This window comes from Oncorhynchus clarkii, chromosome 5 (genome assembly GCF_045791955.1).
Source record: "Oncorhynchus clarkii lewisi isolate Uvic-CL-2024 chromosome 5, UVic_Ocla_1.0, whole genome shotgun sequence".
Taxonomy (NCBI): domain Eukaryota; kingdom Metazoa; phylum Chordata; class Actinopteri; order Salmoniformes; family Salmonidae; genus Oncorhynchus; species Oncorhynchus clarkii.
In genome coordinates this window covers 56,227,236-56,252,554 of record NC_092151.1, presented here as the reverse complement: position 1 = coordinate 56,252,554, position 25,319 = coordinate 56,227,236, and the positions used below count along the sequence as shown (strand labels likewise).

The window sequence follows — 25,319 nt, the reverse complement described above, 5'->3', positions numbered from 1 at the left end:
TGTTTTCCATTGATATATTTAGGGGAAAAAAAGTATTTTCAGGGGCTTAGCATTAATTTTCAGGAACTCGCTCAAATGGAGACTTCTGTTTACAATGCGTTCAACGAAACGTCATCATATAATGATATGCTCTCCACCAATCAAACGTTTACGTCGTGTGAACACGAAGTGTCACCAGAACAAGGAATGAAGCTGTGAAGGGAAGGTGTACTACAGAGGTATTTCATATTTATCATCAAAAAGCTCGACAGAAACTAGCTATAGTCATTGTATTATTATTTACTCGTGTACAATTTAGCTGCTGACAAAGATTGCAACGTGATCCAAATTATTATTAATTATACCGACTAGTATCCACTTAGAAAGCTGTGTTCTATCAACGGGTTGCTCAGATAATTGACTTATCGTTATGTTGCCGTGAGTGCAATGTTAGCTAGCTAAATTAGCAACAATCTCGCATGTTGATTGTATCGTGGTAACGTTACATGCTGTCGGATATGTACATATCTATACTTGTGCAGTATTAAAGACTGCTTTGCATCATTCAAGATTACACATCTAGCTAGTACTCGCAGCTGTGATGAGATGTAATCATTTCAAACCAGTCAAGGTGGTCATAGCTTAGCTATCTGTTCTAGTTTGTAACGGACTGTCACTACAGATACATCTCACAGTTGACCTAGTTAGTTTGTTTGCACATATTTAACTGTTTATTTTATAATTTGTAGTTGATGTCACAGCCTCTCGGACCAGGACCAGCATGACAAGACATATCTCTGTTTCTGACAGAAAATAGGAGAAGAGGCTTTGAGGGTTATGTGCCACTCATATTACTGAGCGATACCATATCTGGACATTATGGAGCTTGTAGTGGCCAAGGTCCTTTGCCTTCTGGGAGTGTTTTCCCTCATGTTGGCTGGGATTCTTCTCCCAGTGCGACTCATGATTCAGGTGGACTATGAAAAAGCCCCAAGGTACAGGAAGGCTCTTGCACTCTGCAATTCTTTTGGAGGGGGTGTATTTCTGGCCACTTGCTTCAATGCTCTTTTGCCTGCCGTACGAGACAAGGTAAGTAGCTATGTCTTCAAAATATTAGATTTTGTAGAGGAAAAGGTTGATTGGTTTATAAAACCTCCCATAATCATGTCATCTCAGAAGTAGTTTGGAAGACCGAAGCTGTGTTGAGAATCCCCCAAAAATGTATTCTGACAATCAGTGAAAGCCTCAACTTTTTTGCTGTTGTAGAATAGAAGTAGAATGTTTATGCTAATGTTCATTTACTGGGTGTCTCTGCCTTAGGTGGATGAGGTCCTTAAACTGGTGAATATCACCACAGACTACCCACTGGCAGAGACCATGATGATGCTGGGCTTCTTCCTCACAGTCTTCGTGGAGCAGGCAGTGCTCACCTTCAAGAAGGAGAAGCCATCTTTCATTGACCTGGAAACTTTCAACGCAAGGGGCTCAGAGGCTGGTAGCGACTCTGAGTACGACGCTCCATTCATCTCCCCCACCCGGGGCTCCCCTGTGAGCCGCCACCACCACGGGCATCACCATGGACACCTCAGCCCCACCGAGCTGGCCAGAGCTGGGCCTCTACGGCTGGCCAGCCTGGTCCTGGCTCTCTCTGCCCATTCTGTGTTTGAGGGACTGGCGCTGGGCCTCCAGGAGGACGGGGCCAAGCTTGGAAGCCTCTTTCTGGGGGTGGGCATCCACGAGACCCTGGCTGCCGTGGCTCTGGGGGTGAGTGTTGCCAAAGCTTCTTTGCCCATGAGGGATGCCATCAAACTGGGTGTGACCGTCAGCCTCATGATACCCATTGGCATCGGACTGGGCATGTGCATCAATAGTGCCCAGAACCTGGCAGGCAGTATTGCATCGGTGGTGCTCCAAGGCCTGGCTGCTGGTACTTTCCTCTTTGTCACCTTCTTTGAGATCCTGTCTCGGGAGCTGGAGGATAAACATGACAGACTGCTTAAGGTGCTCTTTCTCATACTGGGCTATGGAGTTCTAGCAGGCCTAATGTTCATCAAATGGTGATGGAAGGAAGAAGCCTTTTAATGCAATCAGTTGTCTGATTATCACACTGACCACAATTTGTATTGTGTGCACATAGGCACTACCAAAGTAAATGTTTTTTATTTGGTAAAGGGGAACAGTAAATCAAGTATCGTAGTTTTTTTCTTTGCACTGGAACATGTTTGCTTACCAAGTCAGGCTATGTTACTGTGTTCGTTTCTGCCATAGGGAATACATGCTCCTGACATTGATTAGTAATGGTAAAACTAGTCACTTTGATAGTATATGTTTCCAGATACCGGATGAAAACGGATGTCGAGAGATCCAGAAAACAAATGTATAGCATTTATAGTAAAGACTCATTTTGGTAGTGAAGTGAACGACTTGTAACATAAAGGAAACCTTTATTGAAGAAAATGTGCTATGTGCAGTGATATGTAACTGATATTAACATATTGATGTTTGTGGTTGAAGGATATAATGGTGGTTAGTATGAGTGGTTCATTTTGTCTCCTGTCTGGTCTATGTACCTGCTGTTTCCATGATCAGTAAGCTATGTTAAAATATGTGCATATTTCAATGTACCATTGTCAAATGTAAACAGTTTCGATTTGTTTTTGTCTGTTGAGGTAAGTGTTTCCTAGAATGAATAGCCCAATAAGGAGTTGAGAAAAAAATGTGTGCAAATCGTTCATTGAATTCAAGTCAGAATACCTTTCCTAATTGTGTAATTTTAGTTGGATACTTTAGCCTTTTTACAATTATTACCCTAACTCCCTAGTCAAATAAGAATCAATTCACTGGAAACCATTTGTGTAGCCTGGTGTATGGTCCTGATATTTGTCACGTTGAGATTATATCAATGGTTTCCTTTTCAAGATGTTATTTTTAGGTTTATGTTAACAGGGAGTCACATTGAGACCCATGTCTCTCTATATGAATTATGGGGTACAGATATGATATCAGCAGTAGAGGCTGTCTGTTTTTTATTTGTCTTTTCCACAGTTAGTTTTGACAGATCATTTTACACAGCTTAGAGGAATTCCATTTTCACCTAAATACATTCTTTTTTTAAATATTTTTTTTTTACTTGTGAAAAATGTTTTGCTCCTGATGTGAATGTGTAGAACTTAACATGTTTTGCAGAAGACACTTACTGGAGGAAGCCTACTGTAAAAGGTACATTTGTAAAGCTCAACCCTTATTGTGCTCCCTAAAATCTACATAAGATCAGTTGTTCAAATGTATTGTAGGGCACAGTTATACATTGAATGTGTCCATATCAATTTGTGCTTTTAGGGTCTTAAAACAAAAGTAAACTTTCATTATTGTGAAAATAGTTTTAATGCAAAAAATATATATTCAGTGGCAACCAGCTTTCCTTTATATAATGAACAGTGAAATGCAAATAAGTTATGACTTCTATTACAACATGGGGTTGGTGATGGTTAAATACTTTATTTATATTAGATAATAGCAGCCCTTCAATGAAAACTGTTTGCAATGTTGTGACAAATGTTTAACTCAAACTATTTTTATATATATACTGTGTATTACATGTTTTGGCGGTGAGGTTTTCCATTTTAATTTGATTGAATTGAGCATTAAAGAAAACCTTACTCACACCATGGCCGGACATCTTTTCCTTTATCCTATTTGGTTCATGTTTTAGAAACATGTCGCAGTCAGATGAACAGTACCACAAACTGTTTTGACCTTGGATGGCATAGGTGTGATTTCTAAATTTGAGCTCTGTTTTTCGAAAGGAAATGCCCAAATACGTACACTTAGTGTACAAAACATAAAGAACACCTTCCCCTCCCCCCTTTGCCCACAGAGCCTCAATTCGTCGGGGCATAGAATCGACAAGGTGTTGAAAGCCTTCCATAGGGGTGCTCGTCATTGTGTCCCACAGTTGTGTCAAGTTTGCTTGATGTCCTACGGTGGTGGACCATTCTTGATGATACACACAAGAAACTGTTGTGTGAAAAAACCCAGCAGCGGTGCAGTTCTTGACACAAACCAGTGTGCCCGGCACCTACTACCATACCCCGTTCAAAGGCACTTGAATATTTTGTTTTGCCCATTCGCCCTTTGAATGGCACACATATACAAACCACGTCTCTTGGCTTAAAAATCCTTGTTTAACCTGTCTCCTCCCTTTTCATCTACATTGATTGGAGTCGATTTAACAGGTGACATAAATAATGGATCATAAGATTTGACCTGGATTCATATGGTTAGTCTATGTAATGGAAAGAGCACTTGTTCTTACTGTTTTGTGAACTCAAATGTATATTTAGATGTGATTTCCTCCATTCCAGTTGGTGAACTAGCAACTGGCCAAACCATGGCGTCTAACCTGTAGTGCAACCTAACTATTTACGTTCACACCTTCAATAACATATTCCAAATGGCTCTCTTCCAAGTAAGGAGATGTCAGGATGTAGCCGGTGTATTTGGTATTTTATTAGGTTGCCCATTAGCTGTTGCAAAAGCAGCAGCTACTCTTCTTTGGGGGCCTCATGAAACATGACATTACAGAACTAGGCAAGAACAGCTCTGTGATATTGACAGTTCTACAGTAGGATAATTTACAAAGATAGTTTGAGCCCTCCGTTAAATATGTCTACAGGGTCAAAGGTCTGGGTTTGAGACAACGCCCTGTTCAGCATGTCAAAAGTTAACCTTGGGTCTTACCGAAGGTTCTGAGTATTCCCCTAAGTAAACCATGGGAACAGTAAACACTGATTCAAATATACTAATGTAACAGATACAGTGGGGTCTGAAATTATTGACACCCTTGATAACAATGAGCGAAATTGACTCAAATAAATTATTCAAATACTGAGCTGTATTGTAAGCTCAACAAAAATTGGGAAATTAGATTCTCTTACACTAATGCAATTGATCAGAGAAAGCGATTTTGTTAAGCAAGTAATCATTATTTTCTCAAAGGCAGGGGTCAGAATTATTGACACCCCTGTTTTCAATATCTTACCTTGTAAGAATAACCGCACTGAGCCTTTTTCAAAAATGTTTTATGGGTTGGAGAACACATTGGGAGGGATCTTAGACGATTCCTACATACAGAATTCTTCCAGGCCCTTAGTCTGTGCTTATGGACTGCTCTCTTCAATTCAACCCACAGTATTTACATTTGTAATTTAGCAGACTCTTTTATCCAGAGTGATTTACAGGAGTAATTGCAGTTAGGTGCCTTGCTCAAATGCACATTGGCAGCTTTTTCACATATTCTGCTCAGGGATTCGAACCAGCAACCTTTCAGTTACTGGCCCAATGCTCTTAACTGCTAGGCTACCTGCAGCGCCTTTTTCAATAGATTTCAAGTGCGGAGACTGAGATGGCCATTTTGTGGCCAATTAACCATTTCTTTGTGGGTTTTGATGTGTGCTTGGGGTTATTGTCTTTCTTGAAATATAACCTTGCGGCCAATTTTCAGCAACCTTTTTTTTAGCTAAAATCTCCTGGTACAGGGTAAAGCTCATGATGCTGTTGACCTTTACGGGGGAAATCAACCAAATTACAAATTCACCTCACCATATTAATACTGCAAATCATCATCAGTCACTGATTCTCCAGGTCCATACATTCTATCCATGAGATATTGTTTACTCCACTCCTCATAACTTAATGCAAATGTGGCTGTATCGATCGGCAACAGGAAATATTACTGCTGTCCTGTGCTGGACCAAAGTATACCAAAATGCTTGCATTTGACAATAAATACTGTCACTTAGTTGCACTCAGCTGAAGATAGAGCCCATGTAGACTACATTCTAGGGGTCCATGAGATTAGGTAAATGTATAGCTAAATTGGATAAAGCATCCCTTTTTAAACTTAATATTGCTTGATTCTGTCAGTATAGAACAATGCCAACAGAATATGAAATGTATTAACATTAGGAGGTTATAATATGTTAATCGAATGTTATGACAGGTTAATTATTATGTAGCGTTTGTAGATAATAAAGATACAGTGCCTAGTGTAAGTCTACACTCCCCTTGCACAGTCTTCACGTTTTCTGCCTTAAAATTAAACCTAAAAAGGATGAAATTCTTTTCCTAATCGACACAACCTACTCCATAATTTTTAAGTGAAAGAAAATTATAGAACAGTTTCATACACAAAAAAATGAAGTTGTCTTGATTGCGTATGTCTTCACGCCCCAGAGTTATTACTTGGTGGAAACACCTTTGGAAGCCATTTCAGTTGTGAAAAAGATTCTTCCAATTTTGCACAACTCTTAGGGCAACATTATTATATCCATTGTTTTTGGCTTTGCTCCTTTCATATTTCTTTTGATCTTGACAAACTCCCCAGTCCTTGCCGGAGACAAGCATACCCACAACATGATGCCACTGCAATACTTAAAATACAGAGGGTTTCACTCTGTGTTGTATTGGATTTGACCCAAACCTGTAGTTTTTAATTTAGGCAAAAAAAGTTAATTTCTTTGCTGTGTTGTCTTTCAGTATTACTTAACGGCCTTGTTACAAACAGAATGCTTGATTTGGAGTGGATTTCATAAAACAGGCTTCCTTCTTTTCACTTTGTCATACAGGCCAGTAATGTGGAGTTTATGCAATGTTGTTGATCCTCTGTTTTTTCAAGTATTGTTATGGCAGCATCATGTTATGGGAATGCTTGTCACCGGAAGGGACTGGGGAGTTTGTCAGGTTCAAAATAAACATAAAAGGAGCTAAGCCGGTTCTGTGTAGATCAGTAAGGGGAAAAAATCAAATGTAATCTTTTTTTAGATTTAAATTTAAGGTAGCAGAATGTGAAGACTGCAAGGGCTGTGTAGACATTCACTAGCGACTGTAACTGTAAATCCACAGACAACATTCAGGGACACATTAAGATCTTGAATTAAATACCCTTTGCCACACATCAAGGTGAAAAGAAGGAACAGCCACCTTCCAGGCCTCTCAAACCCGTTTTCAGTTGCCTTTTCCATCACTTACCTGTTGGCTGACCTTTCCTCTTATTGACACACCAAATATATGTTCCTCACAGTCATTTCCGTTCCCTTCTCTCCCTCACCTTTGACATTTGGGCTCAATACTAAAATGCAACCAGCTTCTAATAGGATTTGACTGGATTGCAGCCGTGCATTTGTTTTGTTAACTAGAACAAAATTACAATCAAACCTTTTTGATTGACCTTTTTGATTGACCTTAAGAAATATTAATCTACTGATCCTTAAAAGTTCGAGAAGGGGTCAGTTCAATTGGGATCCATTTCATCTCAGTTGATAAATTCGATTTTATTCACAATTTGGATAAAATATGGCCCTGGTACAGAATTGTTCAGTTTGGCAGTGTATGTTAGATGTAGTTTTCTTTGATAAGAGGCTACTACAATGACATCTTCCAATTTGAGCAAATTTGGGGCGAAGCTGGCAGGGCTGGAACCATGAGGGACCTCATACAGTAGCGAGGGCGTCATGCACCCCAAATATCTGAGGGGGCACAAAGTACGTGAAGATGGCTGGAGGGTGGCTAGGCCACTCGACTGTAAATTGTAGGTTTTTAGCATTTTAGCATCTTGACCCTAACCCCTGAATAGGTTTTTCCTGCAATCTAGAGCCATTAAGCCCCCCCCCCCCCCCCCCCCCAAATAATCTGCATATCTAAGATCTTGAGCTGTCTGTATCCTCCTGACTAATGGTTCTTTTCATACTTTTTTGTTGTATTTTACCTCCTCTTCTCCCCAATTTCCAATCTTGTCTCATCCCTGCAACTCCCCAACGGGCTCGGGAGAGACGAAGGTGGAGTCATGCGTCCCCCGAAACATGACCCACCTAACCGCATTCCTTAACAGCCAGCACCAATGTGTCGGAGGAACCACCGTTCAACTGGCGACCAGGGTCAGCCCGCAGGCACCTGGACCGCCACAAGGAGTCACTAGAGCGCGATGAGCCCTAACCTGGACGACACTGGGCCAATTGTGCGCTGTCCTATGGCACTCCTGGCCACGGCTGGTTGTGGCACAGCCCGGGAAATTAACCCAGGTCTGTAGTAACACCTCTAGCACTGCATGCGATGAGGTGCCTTAGACCGCTGCGCCACTCTGGTTCTTTTTTTAAAGAAACTAAATATGCTTCTCTGAATCTTTGCTCAAATCTAGGTCAAATATTGAAAGGAACTTGAGTCTTATTCAGTACATTTAGTTATTGCTTGCTTTTCTGAAGTCGACCAACCTCGCAATAAGGCATCCCAGCTAAGATAGTTAGACAAGCTAGCTACTCTAACTTGATTGATAGCCTTAAATGGCTTCTTGGTAGTTAGTTATGAGGTTGGGAACCTATCTGGGCTAGCTAAAGCCAACTTCCTAAAATTGGTGGCTAGGTGGCTAGTAGTATTACGTTTGACCAATGACAATAGAGGACATAGAGCCTGTATTGAAGTAAATCTAGTCATGACGACGATCAGGAGCCATTTGCAAACAAGGGGAAATCTCATTAAGCTGTGAAGTTAGCGCGGCATGGGAGCCTTCTGCATTCTAAGAATAGCAGGTTCATTAGAGAGACATCAGCATAAAGGCTGTTCAAACAGCAAAAAAAAGAGGCCAGATGGTGGTGAAAGGGTTGTGAGAACCATGGACCAATCTCAGCTCTATGCTGCTTTCCACCAGTTAATGTTCTGGATAAGTTGGGACGGGCTTCATGTCATCCTTGAATCCTTTTACACTATTACTACATGAAATCCATGATTCATGGGGATGTCAAACCTTTTCCCTCAGTAGCCTATAACTCGTCCAAGAAAGTTCAAGGTTTTGCGAAAAGCAAGGTTGAAGCAGTTGACCCGGTGGACTACCCAGAACAGCTAGAAGAGTATGAATCCTCGGTTCTTAGCCTAGTTTTCCCACTGTGCTTCTGCTTCCACCTCTGCTTGCTCTTTGCGGTCTAGGCTGTGTTAACGTGGGAGCACTTTGTGACAACTGCTGATGTAAAAGGGGCTTAATAAATAAATGTGATGATTGATTGAGATGACAAGATATAAACAATGACGTTCAAAAGCATGGCAGCCTGCTACCTACCAACAAATACTTGTTAGATGTTGTTACACGTTTGTAAGCCTCTTAGTTCCACATTCTCCCTAATTGTGGGCTTTGGCTGGCTGGCATTCACTCTGCACGATGGCTTAATCCCCATGTAAGCTAAATTAATTGCACCCTCCAGAAGAAGTTGACTGTCTTCCCAGTGAAGGACTTGGCACTATGGAGGAGCTACTACTGCCCACAGATGGCAAGGAAACACGATACAACAATAGTACGTATTCTCCAAGAGGAGACTCTGGGGGGAAACCCATGTACGAACGCGTCAAGACATTTTTACATGGGACTTTCGTCGTTGACTTGAAACAGTGGCTGAGGGAGTACCTGAAGCTCAACGGCTTGCTGACACTCTCGGTTTTTGCCGTGTTGGCCGGCTGTCTCCTGGGGTTCATGTTGAGAGGGAGCCATCTCTCTACCCAGGTACGTGGTTCTTTATCACAAAGTCGGACGCATGTGCAAATGCTGCTTGATTAATTGAAGTGCCAGCCTGCCAGGTCCATGTGTCTCCCTTGGCAGTGTGTACATTTCTGTGTTTGACCATCTCTCACTCTTTTCGGATGAGGCGGATCCGTGAAAGTGTTCCACTTAAAACGCCGATAGAGCTCCTGTTTGCATTGGAGAACATCAACCGGCAGACGTAATGGACCATTGAGAGAGGCTTCTAGTGCACGACACCCTCAGCAAATGATGGGACTGGAACCTGAAAAGTGGTGTGCGTTAATTGTTATAGCAACAGAGAGCCAGTGCACAGCTAGAAGAGCAGCCCTGGTAGCATGCATTCATCCCCCTGATTGAATACGTGGTTGTTAGGGAAGGAGTTAATGACCTCTACTCAGCAAGGTGTTTCAGTCCCTGAGAGAAAAGTTCTCCGCTGATGCAAATGTAGCACTTTCAACGCATTTTGTGGCAGAATAAATTCTAATCTAGGCCATTGATGGTGAACGGATTACTGGCTTCAGAAAAATAAATGCAAGCATATTGTTGTGGAGCAACAGTAGACACCTAGAGAGTTATAGGCCATCTATGGTGCTCATAAGGTAAAGAAGGATAGGTATCGTATGCCCACATCATCACGCCCTTCCTGTCCCCTTTTACATGAAAACAAAAGGAATGTGATGTTCAGAACAGTAGATAGTTGAGGTCAATCCAAGCTCAGTCCTGTCAGTAGAAGGGGATTATTTGATCTCAGACTGAGACTTGGCTTGCCAAAGCAAACATGGCCTAAAGTGTGCTCGATAATCACAGGTGTGTGAGGTGACGCATGACCCAAAGCTGATGTTTGTAAGTGAGCGGAGGTTTAACTTGAGGAAATTACTGTGGGAGTTACTACCAAGAACTACACTCAACAAAAATATAAACACAACATGTAAAGTGCTGGTCCCATGTGCTGAATAAAGTATCCCAGAAATGTTCCATACGCACTAAAAGCTTATTTCTCTCACATTTTGTGGACAAATTTGTTTACTGTACATCCCTGTTAGTGAGCATTTTATCATTTGTCAAGATAATCCATCCACCTGACAGGTGTGGTATATCAAGAAGCTGATTAAACTCCATGATCATTACACAGATGCACCTTGTGCTGGGGACAATAAAAGGCCACTAAAATGTGCAGTTTTGTCACACAACACAATGCCACAGATGTCTCAAGTTTTGAGGGAGCGTGCAATTGGTATGCTGACTGCAGGAATGTCCACCAGAGCTGCTGCCAGAGAATGCCATTTTTAAGAATGTCCAACCGGCCTTAAAACCGAAGACCACGTGTAACCACGCCAGCTCAGGACCTCCACATCCAGCTTCTTCACCTGCGGGATTGTCAGAGGGGGGAGGGGCAGTATTTCTGTCTGTAATAAAGCTCTTTTGTAGGGGAAAACAGATTCTGATTGGCTGAGCCTGGCTGTCAAGTGGGTGGGCCTATGCCCCCCCCTGACTGATTGACTGATTTCCTTGTGCAAACTGCAACTTAGGAAAAACTTTGAAATTGTTGCATGTTGCGTTTATATTTTTGTTCAGTATAGTCATAGATGGCTCTGAGACCCATCAGTGCCATCCAAACATTTTAAACCACGTGATTTATAATTTTTATCAACACAAATGACTGATGTGAAGCAGTGTTGTGATATCTTGTAATAGAAAAGGTAATAGTCCATGCCTATGAACCAGATTTAATCAACCAATATTATTCACAGTTATTTCTTTACGATTTTGAAAACCAAGAACAACCTTTCACCTTTTCACAAGGGGTGAATCCGAAAAGCCTTTTCCTCAATTTCCTTTCTCAAAACATTGAAGGAGATGGAGCATTGGAGGAGAAAGAACCTTCTCTGACCTCCTTTTGGTGGTTTGAGAAGGAATCTAGGAGAGAGGACACAAAGAATCAAGCAAAAGGCTTTTGACATTCACCCAAGTGTGTGCTGATGGGCACTTTTTTTCTAGAAGACAGGAATACTTGAAACAAAAATATCTGTCCAACTATTGTAACGGGTCTCCTGTGGAAAGAGACAAAGTTTTGGAATGTGTTTCAAGGTGGCCTTTTTTTCAACAATCATCCTCCTCGAATGTGTTCAGTCACCAGCTGCCACTGCTTTGGAGTGAGGGCTTCATCCCTACTTACATTAATTAACATGAATGTTTCCCCCCTTCCAGGCTAAGATTTATTTTTCATTCCCTGGAGAACTTCTCATGAGAGTGCTCAAAATGCTGATCCTCCCCCTCATCACGTCCAGGTAAACATCTTTAATGTCAACTTCTTTCCAGTAATATGGTTGCATATTCAACCAGCAATAGAGTAATAAAAGTATAATTTGATCTTCACTGAGAATTCCTCTATTGTTGATTGAATATACTTCACACACCACAAAAAAAGAGCCAGCCTCAAAAGTGACTTTTGAGAAAAGTGCATAACCGCACTCAATGATAGTCGCTACCCCCTATAGACAGGTAATGATATCACATCTTCATTCAAGTTGAATGGGGGTAAAACATTACCACTAAACAAGACTTTAGAAACCAGATTTCAGTATATTCCATATGGTCGACATAACATGACAGATTCCAGTTATATTACAACTGTCAGATAGTATATAGCCTCTGCCAATTCCCCAAAAACCAGATATTCCGGTTTTCAGGGGAAATGGAAACAAGGCGACGCTCCATTTTAACTCCTCCTCCACATTTACTGGATTGGTTGAACAGTGCAGAAGAGAACCCCCCCCCCCCCCCCCCCCACAGTTGTTTTATGTTCTTGTCAATACCAGTATGTAAGGGATCTAGTTTCAGGCATTTATTTTATGCCTGCTATGTTTGGTTAGGTAGTATAGGAAGTAGTGCTGACAACAAACACTTGAAAAGGTGTCCTTCTGCCACTTCAATAGAAATGTTCATTAGATCTCACTTAGATCCACATTCTCCTTAGTTTCCTTTAATCACTCACTAGAATGGAACCATATGTGGGTACCAATTTAGGAACCTGAGCAATTATTGGGCCATTTTTATTGCATGTTTTCATTATTTCATCCTAACCAATCCTCTCTCTTTTTTTCTCTCTCTACAGTTTAATGTCAGGCCTGTCGTCTATGGAGTCCAAAGCCTGTTGTCGTGTGGGTGTTCTCACTGTGACCTACTACCTGTGGACCACCTTCATTGCGGTGGTGGTGGGTATCCTGCTGGTGATCATCATCAAGCCCGGGGTGGGCACTGAGATGGACAGCAACAGGCTAGGAGGAGGGCCCGTCATGACTTCTGCTGATGCCTTGCTAGATCTCATTAGGTGAGTGACCAATAACGAAAAACCAGAAGCAAAACTGAAGCGTGATTTCTACTTAAAATATCAAAGGGACGTAAAAGGCACTCATTCGTGGAATGGCCCTGCTACAGTGCATTTGGAAAGTATTCAGACCCCTTCTATTTTTATACATTTTGCTACATTACAGCCTTATTCTAAAATTGATTAAATAAGAATACAATTCTCATCAATCTACACACCATACCCCATAATGACAAAGCAAAAACAGGTTTTAAGACATTTTTTCCAATTTATAACAATAATAAATAGAAATCTATTCAGACCTTTTGCTATGAGACTCGATATTGAACTCAGTAGCATCCTGTTTCCATTGATCATCCTTGAGATGTTGCTACAACTTGATGGGAGTACACCTGTGGTAATATCAATTGATTGGACATCATTTGGAAAGGCACACACCTATATATAAGGTCCCACTGTTGACAGTGCATGTCAGAGCAAAAATCAAGCCATGAGGTCGAAGGAATTGTCCGTAGAGCTCCGAGACAGGATTGTGACGAGGCACAGATCTGGTGAAGGGTAACAAAACATTTCTGCAGCATTGAAGGTCCCCAAGAACACAGTGCCTCCATCATTCCTAGATGGAAGAAGTTTGGAACCACCAAGACTCTTCCTAGAACTGGCCACCCGGCCAAATTGAGCAATCGGGGGAGAAGGGCCTTGGTTAGGGAGGTGACCAAGAACCCGATGGTCACTATGACATAGCTCCAGAGTTCCTCTGTGGAGATGGGAGAACCTTCCAGAAGGACAACCACCTCTGCAGCGCTCCACCAACCAGGGCCTGGTAGACTAGTCAGGATCGAGGGAAAGATGGATGGAGCAAAGGACAGAGGGATCCTTGATGAAAACCTGCACCAGAGCACACAGGACCTCAGACTGGGGTGAAGGTTCACCTTCTAACAGGACAACGACCCTAAGCACACAGCCAAGACCACACAGGAGTGGCTTCGAGACAAGTCTCTGAATGTCCTTGAGTGGCCCAGCCAGAGCCCAGACTTGAACCCAATCGAACATCTCTGGAGAGACCTGAAAATAGCTTTGCAGCAAAGCTCTCCTCCAACCTGATCGAGCTTGAGAGGATCTGCAGAGAAGAATGGGAGAAACTCCCCAAATACAGGTGCGCCAATGTAAATGTGATATTTTTAATTTTTAATTTTATACATTTGCAAACAGTTCTGAAAACCTGTTTTTGCTTTCTCATTGTGGAGTATTGTGTGTAGATTGATGAGGAAAACCAAACTATTTAATCCATTTTAGAATAAGGCTGTAACGTAGTCCTGCATTAGCGGACCAATGTATCCCTATGTAGCGCGGGCAAAAGTCACAGCACCCTCAACCCCAAGCATCGTCCCCTTTATGGTAGAGTGGCCAGATGGAAGGCACTCCTCAGTCAGACTCCAGACATTGATTTCCAGAAAGTGCTTTCAGGAGTAAGTTGGATTTGTTACAGCAGTGTGTTTTGGATGAAGGGAGTTGAGACTAGATTTAGAAACCGGCAGTCCTGTGGCATGGCCCCATTCAGTGCTGGCGGCAAATCTAGCACCCACAACCAGACTGCCAGTTTCTACAGTGAGCTCCACTGTATTGGGACAGTGACAATTGTGTTGTTGTTGTTTTGGCTCTGTACTCCAGCATTTGAAGTGATATAATGACTAAAAGGTTAAGAGAAAGACTGTCAGCTTTAATTTCAGCGTATTTTCATCTATATCGGGTAAACCGTTTAGAAACTACATAGTCCATTTTACTGTGCCAAAAGTATTGGGACAAATTCACTTACATGTATATTAGAGTAGTAAAAACTTAAGTATTTGGTCCCATATTCATAGCACGCAATGACTACGTCAAGCTTGTGACTCTGCAAATTTGTTAGATGCATTTGCCGTTTGTTTTGGTTGTGTTTCAGATTATTTTGTGCCCAATAGAAATTAATTGTCAATAATGTATTGTGTCATTTTGGAGTCACTTTTATTGTAAATAATAATTTAACATGTTTCTTAAACACTTCTACATTCATGTGGATGCTACCATGATTACTGATAATCCAGAATGAAAAAAAGTGCTGTTCACCTGATAATGATGAAAATGTCACCCAAAAAACTGGGAGCTGCATTATTGGCTTTCACTGTAATACAAGACATGCTGAAGTCCAAGGCTATTTCTTAAAGTGAGATCTATTGTTTGGGTGTTAATCAAAATGTTTATTTTCCTCACTAAAATTAAGAACTTCAGTAGACATTCCAGTCCAAATACCTACTTCTGGTAATTATTCAATTTTAAAAAATGTAAATGAATACAAAGACATGTAACTTGGTCATGTAAATTCAAAGTGTTTTTTTCCCCAGTTTAAAAACAAATCTAATTAGGATATATTGACTCCAGTCCTGTTAAGTACAGTACTATAGGCCTGATAGGCATGCTATGACCTATTGTTGTCTATGCTTGGTAGTTCTACGCAGTAGCAACAACTATCTCAGGAGGTTGGGACGCACACACACACACAATCCAGTTAACTGACAGGGATGATGAACGTTTTTTTAGTTGTCCAAAAGGGATGATTTACAGATGAACCCAGTCATGAACAGCGGGGATACAAAGGATCTTCGTGGAGGATTGCTTCACCGGCACACGTCAGGAGGGCTTCTGGCTCGTGCCTGTCTGAAAGTACTTCCCTCTTTTAAGGGCCCTCGCAGGAGTCGTCTGCCCTCTTCATCCACTTATTAACTCGACCTCTGACACTGCAGAGTAAAGAGAGGAATAGAGGAGAGCCAGAGTAAAAACTGATAACGTAGGGGGCAAATTGCCTCTACTGTGTTCACTGATGTAAAACGAAGACACTTCACAAGTTCTTCATTTCTTTGCAGATGTCACGTTCTGACCTTAGTTCCTTTGTTTTGTCTTTGTTTTAGTATGGTCAGGGCGTGAGTTGGGGTGGGCAGTCTATGTTTGTTTTTCTATGTTGGTTTTTGTGTTCGGCCTAGTATGGTTCTCAATCAGAGGCCGGTGTCGTTAGTTGTCTCTGATTGAGAATCATACTTAGGTAGCCTTTTTCCACCTGGGTTTCGTGGGTGTTTATTTTCTGTTCAGTGTTTTTTCCAGCACCATTCAGGACTATTTGTTTGTCGTTTCATTTATTGTTTCAGTGTTCAATTACTTTATTAAAGAATATGGACACTTACCTCCTTCCACCTATGACGACGCTCGTTACAGCAGAGGCATAGTAATTGTTTGGCCCATGCAAATACTTTAAACCTTAAAATACTTCAATTCATAAAATATGTTTTGTATTGTCAAAAAGCTGCACTTTATGCAGACATGCATCAAAAGGTGTGTTCATCACTTCTATACATTCTGTGGAATACACATCAATGATTAGACTGCAGGGGACCACTTTCCTTTGCATGGCTCACAAATGACAAATGGCTCACAAATTACTGTGACAATAGCCTCGCTACTTTTATAGCCTCGCTACTGTATATAGCCTGTCTTTTTACTGTTGTTTAATTCTTTACCTACCTATTGTTCACCTAACACCTTTTTTTGCACTATTGGTTATGTATGCATTTTACTGTAAGGTCTACCACACCTGTTCTATTCGGCGCACGCGACAAATAAACTGATTTGATTTGATTCAAAAGGTTGAAAAAGCATGTTATTCATGATCATACTTATCAAGTTGGAATTATTATGATTCCCTCTTATACGGTAATAATGACACTTGACCTTACAAATACCGATCAGGAATGAATGGCCATGCGTGTTACCCTGACTGTATGCACCAACATATCAACATGCTAAGCTAAATCATAACATCATCTTTTTACAGGAATATGGTTCCTTCCAATCTTATTGAGGCGACATTTCAACAGGTAACACCAGACCAATGCTAATGTACAGTATGACACATTAGAGAGTGACTTCAGAAAGTATTCACACCCCTTGACTTTTTCCACATTTTGTTGTGCTACAGCCTGAATTTTAAATATATGAAATTAAGATTTTGTGTCACCATACCCCATAATGTCAAAGTGGAATTATGTTTTTAGACATTTTTACAAATTCATTCAAAATGAAAAGTTGAAATGTCTTTAGTCAATAAGTAATTCAATCCCTTTGTTAATAGAGCAATACAACCGACATGTACATGATTGTGAGAGTCTCACCTTTCCACAGAGTGTGTTAGTGTGTATCCCAAACTGTTCGTACGCTGCACACAGAAGTAGGCAGAAGAGGCTGGACCAACATCAGATGAGTCCCGTGACTCTTGTGGGGGTCGTAGAGCAAAACAGAAAACACCCACCACCGTGTTCGTGAGTTTGTAGGCCAAACAGTTCGGACGCTACAGACTTTAAGTGAGAAAACAGGTTTTAGGGAAGTATCATGGTCTGACAAACACCGTAGATGTGGAAGGGTGATATCGGCAGATGCGATGGATTGAGCCCATGTCAGATATCGATAGTTTAAACAGACAGATTTTGATGGCGAATTTAGAATTAGGTTAATTAGGTTTCCGCGGGGACTTGGAAATTGTACGCTAACTGTTAACATGAATTTTGGATGATTACCTCGTCTCTGTACCCCAAACATAAAATGATCTGTAAGGTCCCTCAGTTGGGCAGTGAATTTCAAACACAGATACAACTACAAAGACCAGGGAGGTTTTCCAATGCCTCGCAAAAAAGGGCACCTATAGGTAGATAGGTAAAAAATAAAATAAAAAGCAGCCATTGAATATCACTTTGAGTATGGTGAAGTTGTTAATTACACTTTGGGTGGTGCATCAATAAACCCAGTCACTACAAAGATACAGGTGTTTTTTCTAACTCAGTTGCCGGTAAGGAAGGAAACTTTTAATGGCTGTGATGGGAGAAAACTGAGGATGGGTCAACAACATTGTAGTTACTCCACAATGCTAACCCAAATGACAGTGTGAAAAGAAGGAAGCCTCCACAAAATAACAAATATTCCAAAACATGCATCCTATTTGTAATAAGGCACTAAAGTAAAACTGCAAAAAATGTGGCAAAGAAATTAACTTTATATCCTGAATATAAAGCGTTATGTTTTGGGAAAATCCAACAATACACATCACTGAGTGCCACTCTTCATATTTTCAAGCATGGAGGTGGCTGCATCATGTTATGGATATGCTTGTAATCGGCAAGGACTAGCGAGATTTTTAAGATAAAAAGAAACCGAATAGAGCTAAGCGCAGGCAAAATTCTAGAGGAAAAGCTTTTTCAGTGTGCGTTCCAACAGACACTGATAGACAAATTCACCTTTCAGCAGGACAATAACCTAAAATACAAGGTCAAATATACATAGGAGTTGCTTACCAAGACGTCATTGAATGTTCTTGAGTGGCCTAGTTACAGTTTTGACTTAAATCAGCTTGAAAGCCTATGGCAAGACTTGAAAATGGCAGTCTAGCAATGATCAACAACCAACTTGACAGAGCTTGAAGAATTATTTAAATAATAATTTGCAAATATTGTACAATTTAGGTGTGCAAAGCTCTTAGAGACTTACCTCTCAAAGACTCAAAGCTGTAATCGCTGCAATATGTGATTCTAACATGTATTGACTCAGGGGTGTGAATACTTGTGTAAATGAGATATTTCTGTATTTCATTTTCAATACATTTGCAAACATTTCTAAAAACTGGATTTCACTTTGTTATGGGGTATTGTGTAGATGGGTGAGATTTTTTATTAATTTAATCCATTTTGAATTCAAGTTGTAACACAAGAAAATGTGCAACACGTCAAGGGGTATGAATACTTTCTATAGGCACTGTACCATTGTTTATTTAATCATATGCCAGACATAGAAGACCTTCCATTGGTAGTGATTAACAAGTCAAGACAAATCCCTACAGCTCATGGGTATTGTACTTTAAATCACCTTCCTCATCTGCAATGTTCTAATTGATCCAGTACAAAACAGATCTGGTCCGTATCCTGAAAGTCCCCAGAGTCACAGTACAGCCCAACTTTGTGTACATCATGCCTGACGATAGTGGCCCCACTGGTCGGGCGGTGTTCCTGGAGCTCACTCCACCCCCTGAGATTCACTACAAGACCAGAGCTGGCAGCAGCCAACAGATGAATGTGCTGGGGATTGTCATCTTCTCTGCCACCATGGGTAAAGACAGATTATCTTCCATTTTCTTTTATCTTTTCTTTTTTCTTCTTTTCTGTATCAATGCTACAGTTGAAGTCGGAAGCTTACATACACCTTAGCCAACTACATTTAAACTCAGTTTTTCACAATTCCTGACATTTAATCCTAGTAAAAATTCCCTGTCTTAGGTCAGTTAGGATCACCACACACCATTGTTTTTCTGAGATCTTGGCTGATTTCTTTTGATTTCCCCATGAAGCAAAGAGGCACTGAGTTTGAAGGTAGGCCTTGAAAAACAACACCTCCAATTGACTCAAATTATGTCAATTAGCCTATCAGAAGCTTCTAAAGCCATGACATCATTTTCTGTAATTTTACAAGTTGTTTAAAGGCACAGTCAACTTAGTGTATGTGAACTTCTGACCCACTGGAATTGTGATACAGTGAATTTATAAGTGAAATAATCTGTCTGTAAACAATTGTTGGAAAAATGACTTGTGTCATGCACAAAGTAGATGTCCTAACCGATTTGCCAAAGCTATAGTTTGTTAACAAGAAATTAGTGAAGTGGTTGAAAAACTAGTTTTAATGACTCCAACCTAAGTGTATGTAAACGTCCGACTTCAACTGTATATGAATCCATCTCTATCTAAATCATTTTAATTTGGCTTTTTTAGGGCTGTTACTGGGGAAAATAGGCGAGAGAGGAGCACCACTAGTTCACTTGTGTCAGTGTATCAACGAATGTGTCATGAAAATCATCAACACTGCTGTTTGGTAAGTGGGGGACGAGCTTTATCAATAGTTTACATTATCATGGTTCCACTGGCTCAGTGGGTTAGAGAATGGCAACATCAGGTTTGTGGATGTGATGTCCATTCAGTGTGACTTTCTGAGGTTACGACCTGTACACGGGCATGTGGTGAGAATGGGGTCATTGTCTTATGGTCAAGCTTTGGTGGAGAAGTCAGGCGGCGATCTTGCTTCGTTCCACCCAGCAGCGAACTGCACATGCCAAGGATTAGTCAAGCAGGAGTAGCTCATCCTGTGCTCAGGGTCAAAAGTGACTTATCCCAGGGGCCTCTGGCACCACTAGGACAGTGACTGCCCCCTCTCATTGAAGCAACAGCGGTTCAAGGCCGACCGTGGTACTGCAGGCATTGTTTGCAGAAAACAGGATCCCCCATTATAGTGACTAGGTAAAATGACAATCTTTGGGGTCAATCTTTGGTTAAAATCGAATACAACCATGGAACCAATAATTGATCATTTAGATGCTAATGGCAGCTTGCAGTACCCCAGTCGGCCTTCAACTTGAGTAACTCAATGAGAGGGGAAAAGCACTAAAGCTAGCCTGCAACGTCACTTATTGGACTATTTCAAACTGTGCCGTCACTAGTTACCCCAGCCACAAAGTCTGAATTATGGTTAAACCCTGCCTATTTCTAAAACGTATCTTCTTAAAATCTGATTTGAAACCTAACCTTAACCACAATGTTTAACCCTAACCTTAAATTAGAACTATTAAGCAACAAAATAAATCATGACTTTTATGATATAGCCCGATTTTACTTTGTGGCTGTGGTAACTAGAGGCAACAATATTATTTCTCCATGAGACGCCATCTTAACCAATTTCATTTGGCTTAAATGCGCTATTGAGTCTTCACATAAGAGTGAATGGTGTCATGTGATCAATGGCTTTGTCCATTTTTATATACAGTCATTAGGCACATTGCATGCAGCTCAGGTTTACCTGAAACTGGCCCGGCCATATTGTACGATGTCACTTACCACAGAGGTTCTGCTGATATAAGACCGACCTCAAAGCCTTGAATGGCTCTTGGCTCTGACATGTTTTTAGCGGCAGGAATAAACTCACGTGAGACAACAGGGCAATTTTAGTTTTCTTTTTTTTTGTGAATACAGTTTTGAGATTTGGTCAATACATAGCATGATGTAAATTACAATTTATTTATTTTTATTCTGTTTTACTGGGTGGAAACCGCTCATTAGGAAAAGCACATTTGACCTATAGGTAACTGCCAAAATAATGGAAACACTTGAGTAAATGAGGGATACAAACTATATTGAAAGCAGGGTTTCTGAGTTAATTAACCAGTTAACATCCCTTAATGTTTAGGGTGTATAAAAGGTATAAAAATGCTGTTTTGTCCATCATGGCTATGACCCCATAGGATGACAGTGCCCCCATCCCCAGGCCACGAGTGGTCACTGAATGGTTTGATGAGCATTTAAACAATATTAACCATATGCCATGGCCACCTCCATCACCAGCTCTTAACCCAATTGAGCCCTTATGGGAGATTCTTTAATAGTGCCTGAGATATCCTTTTCCACCACCATCAACAAACACCAAATTATGGAATTTATTGTGGAAGAATGGTGTTACATCCGTCCAATAGAATCTATGCTAAGGTGCATTGAAGCTATTCTGGCTCATGGTGGCCCAACGCACTATTAAGACACTTTATGTTGGGATTTTCTTTATTTTGGCAGTTACATGTAGGTTGCATAGAAAGTCTTTGGAGGTGTTTATTGAACAACAGTGAAACACAGTTCTTCCTTTCCGGACAGGTATTTTCCATTTGGGATCATATTCCTCGTAGCTGGAAAAATCCTGGACATGCAAGACCCATCTACTCTTGGGAAGAAGCTGGGCTGGTACACTATCACTGTTCTGGCTGGGCTTTTTGTCCACGGCCTCATCCTCCTCCCCTTCTTCTACCTCATCCTGACTCGGAAAAACCCTTTCACTTTCATCAGAGGCCTGCTTCAAGCCTTGGTCATAGCACTGGCCACATCCTCAAGGTCTGTCTGTGTCCTATTTTCTCATTAAACAATGATCTTTTTCACTGTCCTGGAGGTTGCTGCAGTGTTCAGGCTGCAGTGTGCAACCAACAACCTGGGTTGGGGTCAATTCCTTTCTTAATTCAGTCAGTTCAGCAGGAAGTGAATTGACATTAAACTCATGTTGAATCGGAAATGTACTTTTTTCAATTTGTGAATCGAATTTCAGTTCACCCCCTGATTTGAAATTAAAGTGACCCCCCCCCCCTCCATTCAGCTGAGTCATATAACACCTGATTCATTTGATTCAGGTGTGTTAGTGCGGGGTTGGGACAAAAGCTTGCAAACACTGTGGCCCTCCAGGACCAGGTGTGAAGAACACTGTCCCAGAGGGTTCCTTATAAACATTGTAATGTTTGATTGATCATCTCCAGTTTCAAACACTTTCTTTGGAACTCTTAAAACTTACTCAAATGCATCTGCATCATGTTGCTATTGATCCACACTATGGTGTTTAGAGGCGAACAGTCAAGCACAGAAATGTATTAAGAGAATAATAGCCTAAATGTACAACAACAACAAAAAAGCATGAAAGCTGATTGCTGTAATTAAGTAGTGTAAACGAAACTATTCCAAATGGAGGAAAACAAGCAATAATATATCCAGAGGACATCAGTTAGAATGGTTCCTTAGCTCAACTCTCTCTCTCTCTTAAGTTCTGCCACTCTGCCCATTACTATGAAGTGTTTGCTGGAGAACTGCAATGTGGATCGGCAGATAGCACGCTTCGTGCTGCCGGTAGGCGCCACCATTAACATGGACGGAACAGCTCTTTACGAGGCCGTGGCGGCCATCTTTATCGCCCAGGTCAACGATTATGAGCTGGACTTTAGCCAGCTGGTCACCATTAGGTATGTATGTGGTTTCAAATCACTCCAATTCTTATGTAAACTTTCTCATAAAGCTACCCAGTCCATATACTGGGGGGAACTTTGAGTCCTAACTCAAAAGCAGTAACCGGTCGGTGTAGTCTGCCATGACAGTCTTGGTTTCTGGGTGCCAGGATTATAACCATTTCACAAAAAGTAACATCCTGATGTGACCTGTTTCACACAACTACATGGGAATGTCACTGTACAAAGTTAATGTGATGTTTTTCATGATGAGATTTGGTCACTGTTTTTGAACTTTTTAAAGGGTATAGCTCATATCATATTAACCATGGCAGGACAATATTGTAATGCACCTTCTTAGCTGAGTAATTGATTGTGTTGGTCTCTGTTCAAAGTATAACAGCTACAGCTGCCAGCATAGGTGCTGCTGGGATCCCCCAGGCCGGCCTCGTCACCATGGTGATTGTGCTGACATCAGTGGGTCTGCCACCTGATGACATCACTCTCATTGTGTCCATCGACTGGGTACTGTAAGTTCACTATGACAACAATTAGTCATATTCAATATCTCCACAGTGGAACATATACCATACCACATGTTAATAGTGAATGAAACGACAGAACATTTTATGGTTAAAAAGTGAATTCATTCATATGTCAAAGGAAATCTTAAATTGTTTCTGCATTCAAGAAGCAAACGTTTTTTGGATGGAGTGAGAGGCTGACCTCTGGAGCTTTTGTATTCCCTGTCCTCTCAGGGACAGATTCCGAACCATGATCAACGTGCTGGGAGACGCCCTGGCAGTAGGAATCATCGGCCACTTGTGTCAGAAAGACTTTCCTCGCAGACCTACTGGCAAGGTAGGCAGCTGTCACTGTCTGCAACCACATCACTAGCCGCAACCACATCATAACAATTGAGTTATAGTCCTAAGCTCCAGTCAAACTGTTTTCTTGTGAGGTATCAGAGGCCCTGCACATAATAATGATTGTCTTAAATTGATGAAATGTGTCTGCCAGCCAGGGTTACACATTTAACAATCTGAAATCAATATGTCATGTGAATCTAGACCTCAATGTCTGCACAGTTTGTCACTTATTACAGAGATACTGATCTGTGTGTGTGTGTGTGTGTGTGTGTGTGTGTGTGTGTGTGTGTGTGTGTGTGTGTGTGTGTGTGTGTGTGTGTGTGTGTGTGTGTGTGTGTGTGTGTGTTCCTTCCTAGTCACAACCTTCATATGGCACACAGAACTCTCACAACATGCAGAACGGTGTGCCTATGACCGAGCTGCCTCTGCACAAGCAGGACTGCTGCTATGATGTGATGGGGGACACAGTCAATGAGAGGCCTACCATCTACTACAACATCTGTCAAGTTTAACTCCTGGAAAGACATTAACCTCAAATGACGGACAACTTTGGTGCACTTTTCCCCTACTCGTGCCATGAAACGGTACTGAAAGAACCTGCTCCTGCTGTCCCCTATCCAGTCTTTTTGTGACAGAACTTTTTGTGACTGAACATTTTCGCTTTGTCGGTGACACTGTAATGGACAAATCAGTGTTTTCCACAAATACCTTTTATTTATAAAAAAAAAAAAAGTTAAACAGTGATGAGTTAGGAATCGCCCAAATGTACTACTACGATCTTGTCTATGTGGTATTGACTCTTGCTATTAACTCGAGTCGTCCAACGTGCTGTGGATTCACTGGATGTTTTTTTCTCACTGTTCCTCACCATGGTCTCTATGGTCCATGTGACAGTCATAATAACAGCATGCAGGTATGCATTTTGAACAACTTGTTTGGCTTGATTTTATTTTTTTTGCATGCAAAGGAAGTAGGTCTACTGTCGGGTCATACTGGACATTCTGGGTCAATGGCAATAAACTCAATTCACTCAACTTCGTCTTCTATTTAATGCACCTAACATTTATTGGCAGTTTCAACAATCTAAAGGGAAAGTACAGGGGGGGAAATGTTGTTTAATTCAAAACACGTCGTCTGATGATCTTTTTTTTTTATATGTGACCCTGCTTTTCTTGTATTCAAAAACCTAAATGTAATGTTGCCTTAAATAAAAAATGTCACTTGTCCGCAAGATTAAGTCATTTATCTACACAGACACCAACCATTTTGTTTTCCAATGCACACAGACAAACTACCATACCATTCTTCCCTCAATCATAGCAACATAGTACTCAAGGAATTACGTTGTTTCTTCAGATTCATTTATTGTAGTTATTTGAAAAATCATTTGTTTGTTTGTTTTAAGTTGCTTGGTTTCTGGTGTATCTATATGTTGTAATCAAATGCAACGTCATGGATGTGAGTTCCTTTCAGTGATTAATCCAGTTATTTAGGACATGAGGAAGCCATGAGTATGAAGCCCTTGGACGGCATGCACACGCATGTGCCTCCGGTGTTAGTGAGAGATTAAGTCACGGTGAAGACTTGGACAAAGAAGAAGGATTACGGGGGAGGGTCTTTTGGCTTTAAGTGCTTGAGATTACAGTGCTTGAGTTTACAGTGCTTTTGTCATCCACAAGAACATTGCTGACCTACTAGCCATTTGTGTACGGAAGATAA

At 41.1% G+C, this 25,319-nt stretch overlaps 2 protein-coding genes across 3 annotated transcripts; both read left to right on the top strand.

Moving 5' to 3' along the window:
* The first annotated feature begins 155 nt into the window (after nucleotides 1–155).
* Nucleotides 156–3,644, top strand: LOC139410103 (zinc transporter ZIP3-like). 2 transcript variants are annotated; one of them, XR_011634448.1, is made up of 4 exons: nucleotides 156–218; nucleotides 729–1,068; nucleotides 1,300–3,366; nucleotides 3,418–3,644. XR_011634448.1 is itself a non-coding variant. In XM_071155546.1 (3 exons), exons 2-3 carry the CDS (start codon nucleotides 859–861, stop codon nucleotides 2,038–2,040), a joined length of 951 nt encoding a protein of 316 aa, XP_071011647.1. In that variant the 5' UTR covers nucleotides 165–218; nucleotides 729–858; the 3' UTR covers nucleotides 2,041–3,644. The 2 variants fall into 2 exon arrangements, 1 of the variants encoding a protein (XP_071011647.1); XM_071155546.1 differs by having other exon boundaries at nucleotides 165–218; nucleotides 1,300–3,644.
* A 5,621-nt stretch (nucleotides 3,645–9,265) lies between these two features.
* LOC139410102 (excitatory amino acid transporter 5-like) lies at nucleotides 9,266–24,798 on the top strand. The gene is made up of 11 exons (XM_071155545.1): nucleotides 9,266–9,523; nucleotides 11,750–11,829; nucleotides 12,657–12,872; nucleotides 16,732–16,774; nucleotides 18,842–19,049; nucleotides 19,706–19,805; nucleotides 21,626–21,859; nucleotides 22,555–22,749; nucleotides 23,127–23,261; nucleotides 23,490–23,592; nucleotides 23,957–24,798. The coding sequence occupies exons 1-11, from the start codon at nucleotides 9,266–9,268 to the stop codon at nucleotides 24,110–24,112; spliced, it is 1,728 nt and encodes a 575-aa protein (XP_071011646.1). The 3' UTR covers nucleotides 24,113–24,798.
* The last annotated feature ends 521 nt before the right edge of the window (nucleotides 24,799–25,319 follow it).

What these genes read in the sequence shown, in the direction of transcription:
- LOC139410103 (XM_071155546.1), top strand. Translation starts at nt 859, where the DNA reads ATGGAGCTTGTAGTGGCCAAGGTCCTTTGCCTTCTGGGAGTGTTTTCC. An exon ending in TGCCTGCCGTACGAGACAAG is followed by an intron (nt 1,069 to 1,299) that starts GTAAGTAGCTAT and finishes TCTCTGCCTTAG; the next exon opens with GTGGATGAGGTCCTTAAACT.
- LOC139410102 (XM_071155545.1), top strand. Translation starts at nt 9,266, where the DNA reads ATGGAGGAGCTACTACTGCCCACAGATGGCAAGGAAACACGATACAAC. An exon ending in GCCTTGCTAGATCTCATTAG is followed by an intron (nt 12,873 to 16,731) that starts GTGAGTGACCAA and finishes ATCTTTTTACAG; the next exon opens with GAATATGGTTCCTTCCAATC. An exon ending in AGCCAGCTGGTCACCATTAG is followed by an intron (nt 22,750 to 23,126) that starts GTATGTATGTGG and finishes CTCTGTTCAAAG; the next exon opens with TATAACAGCTACAGCTGCCA.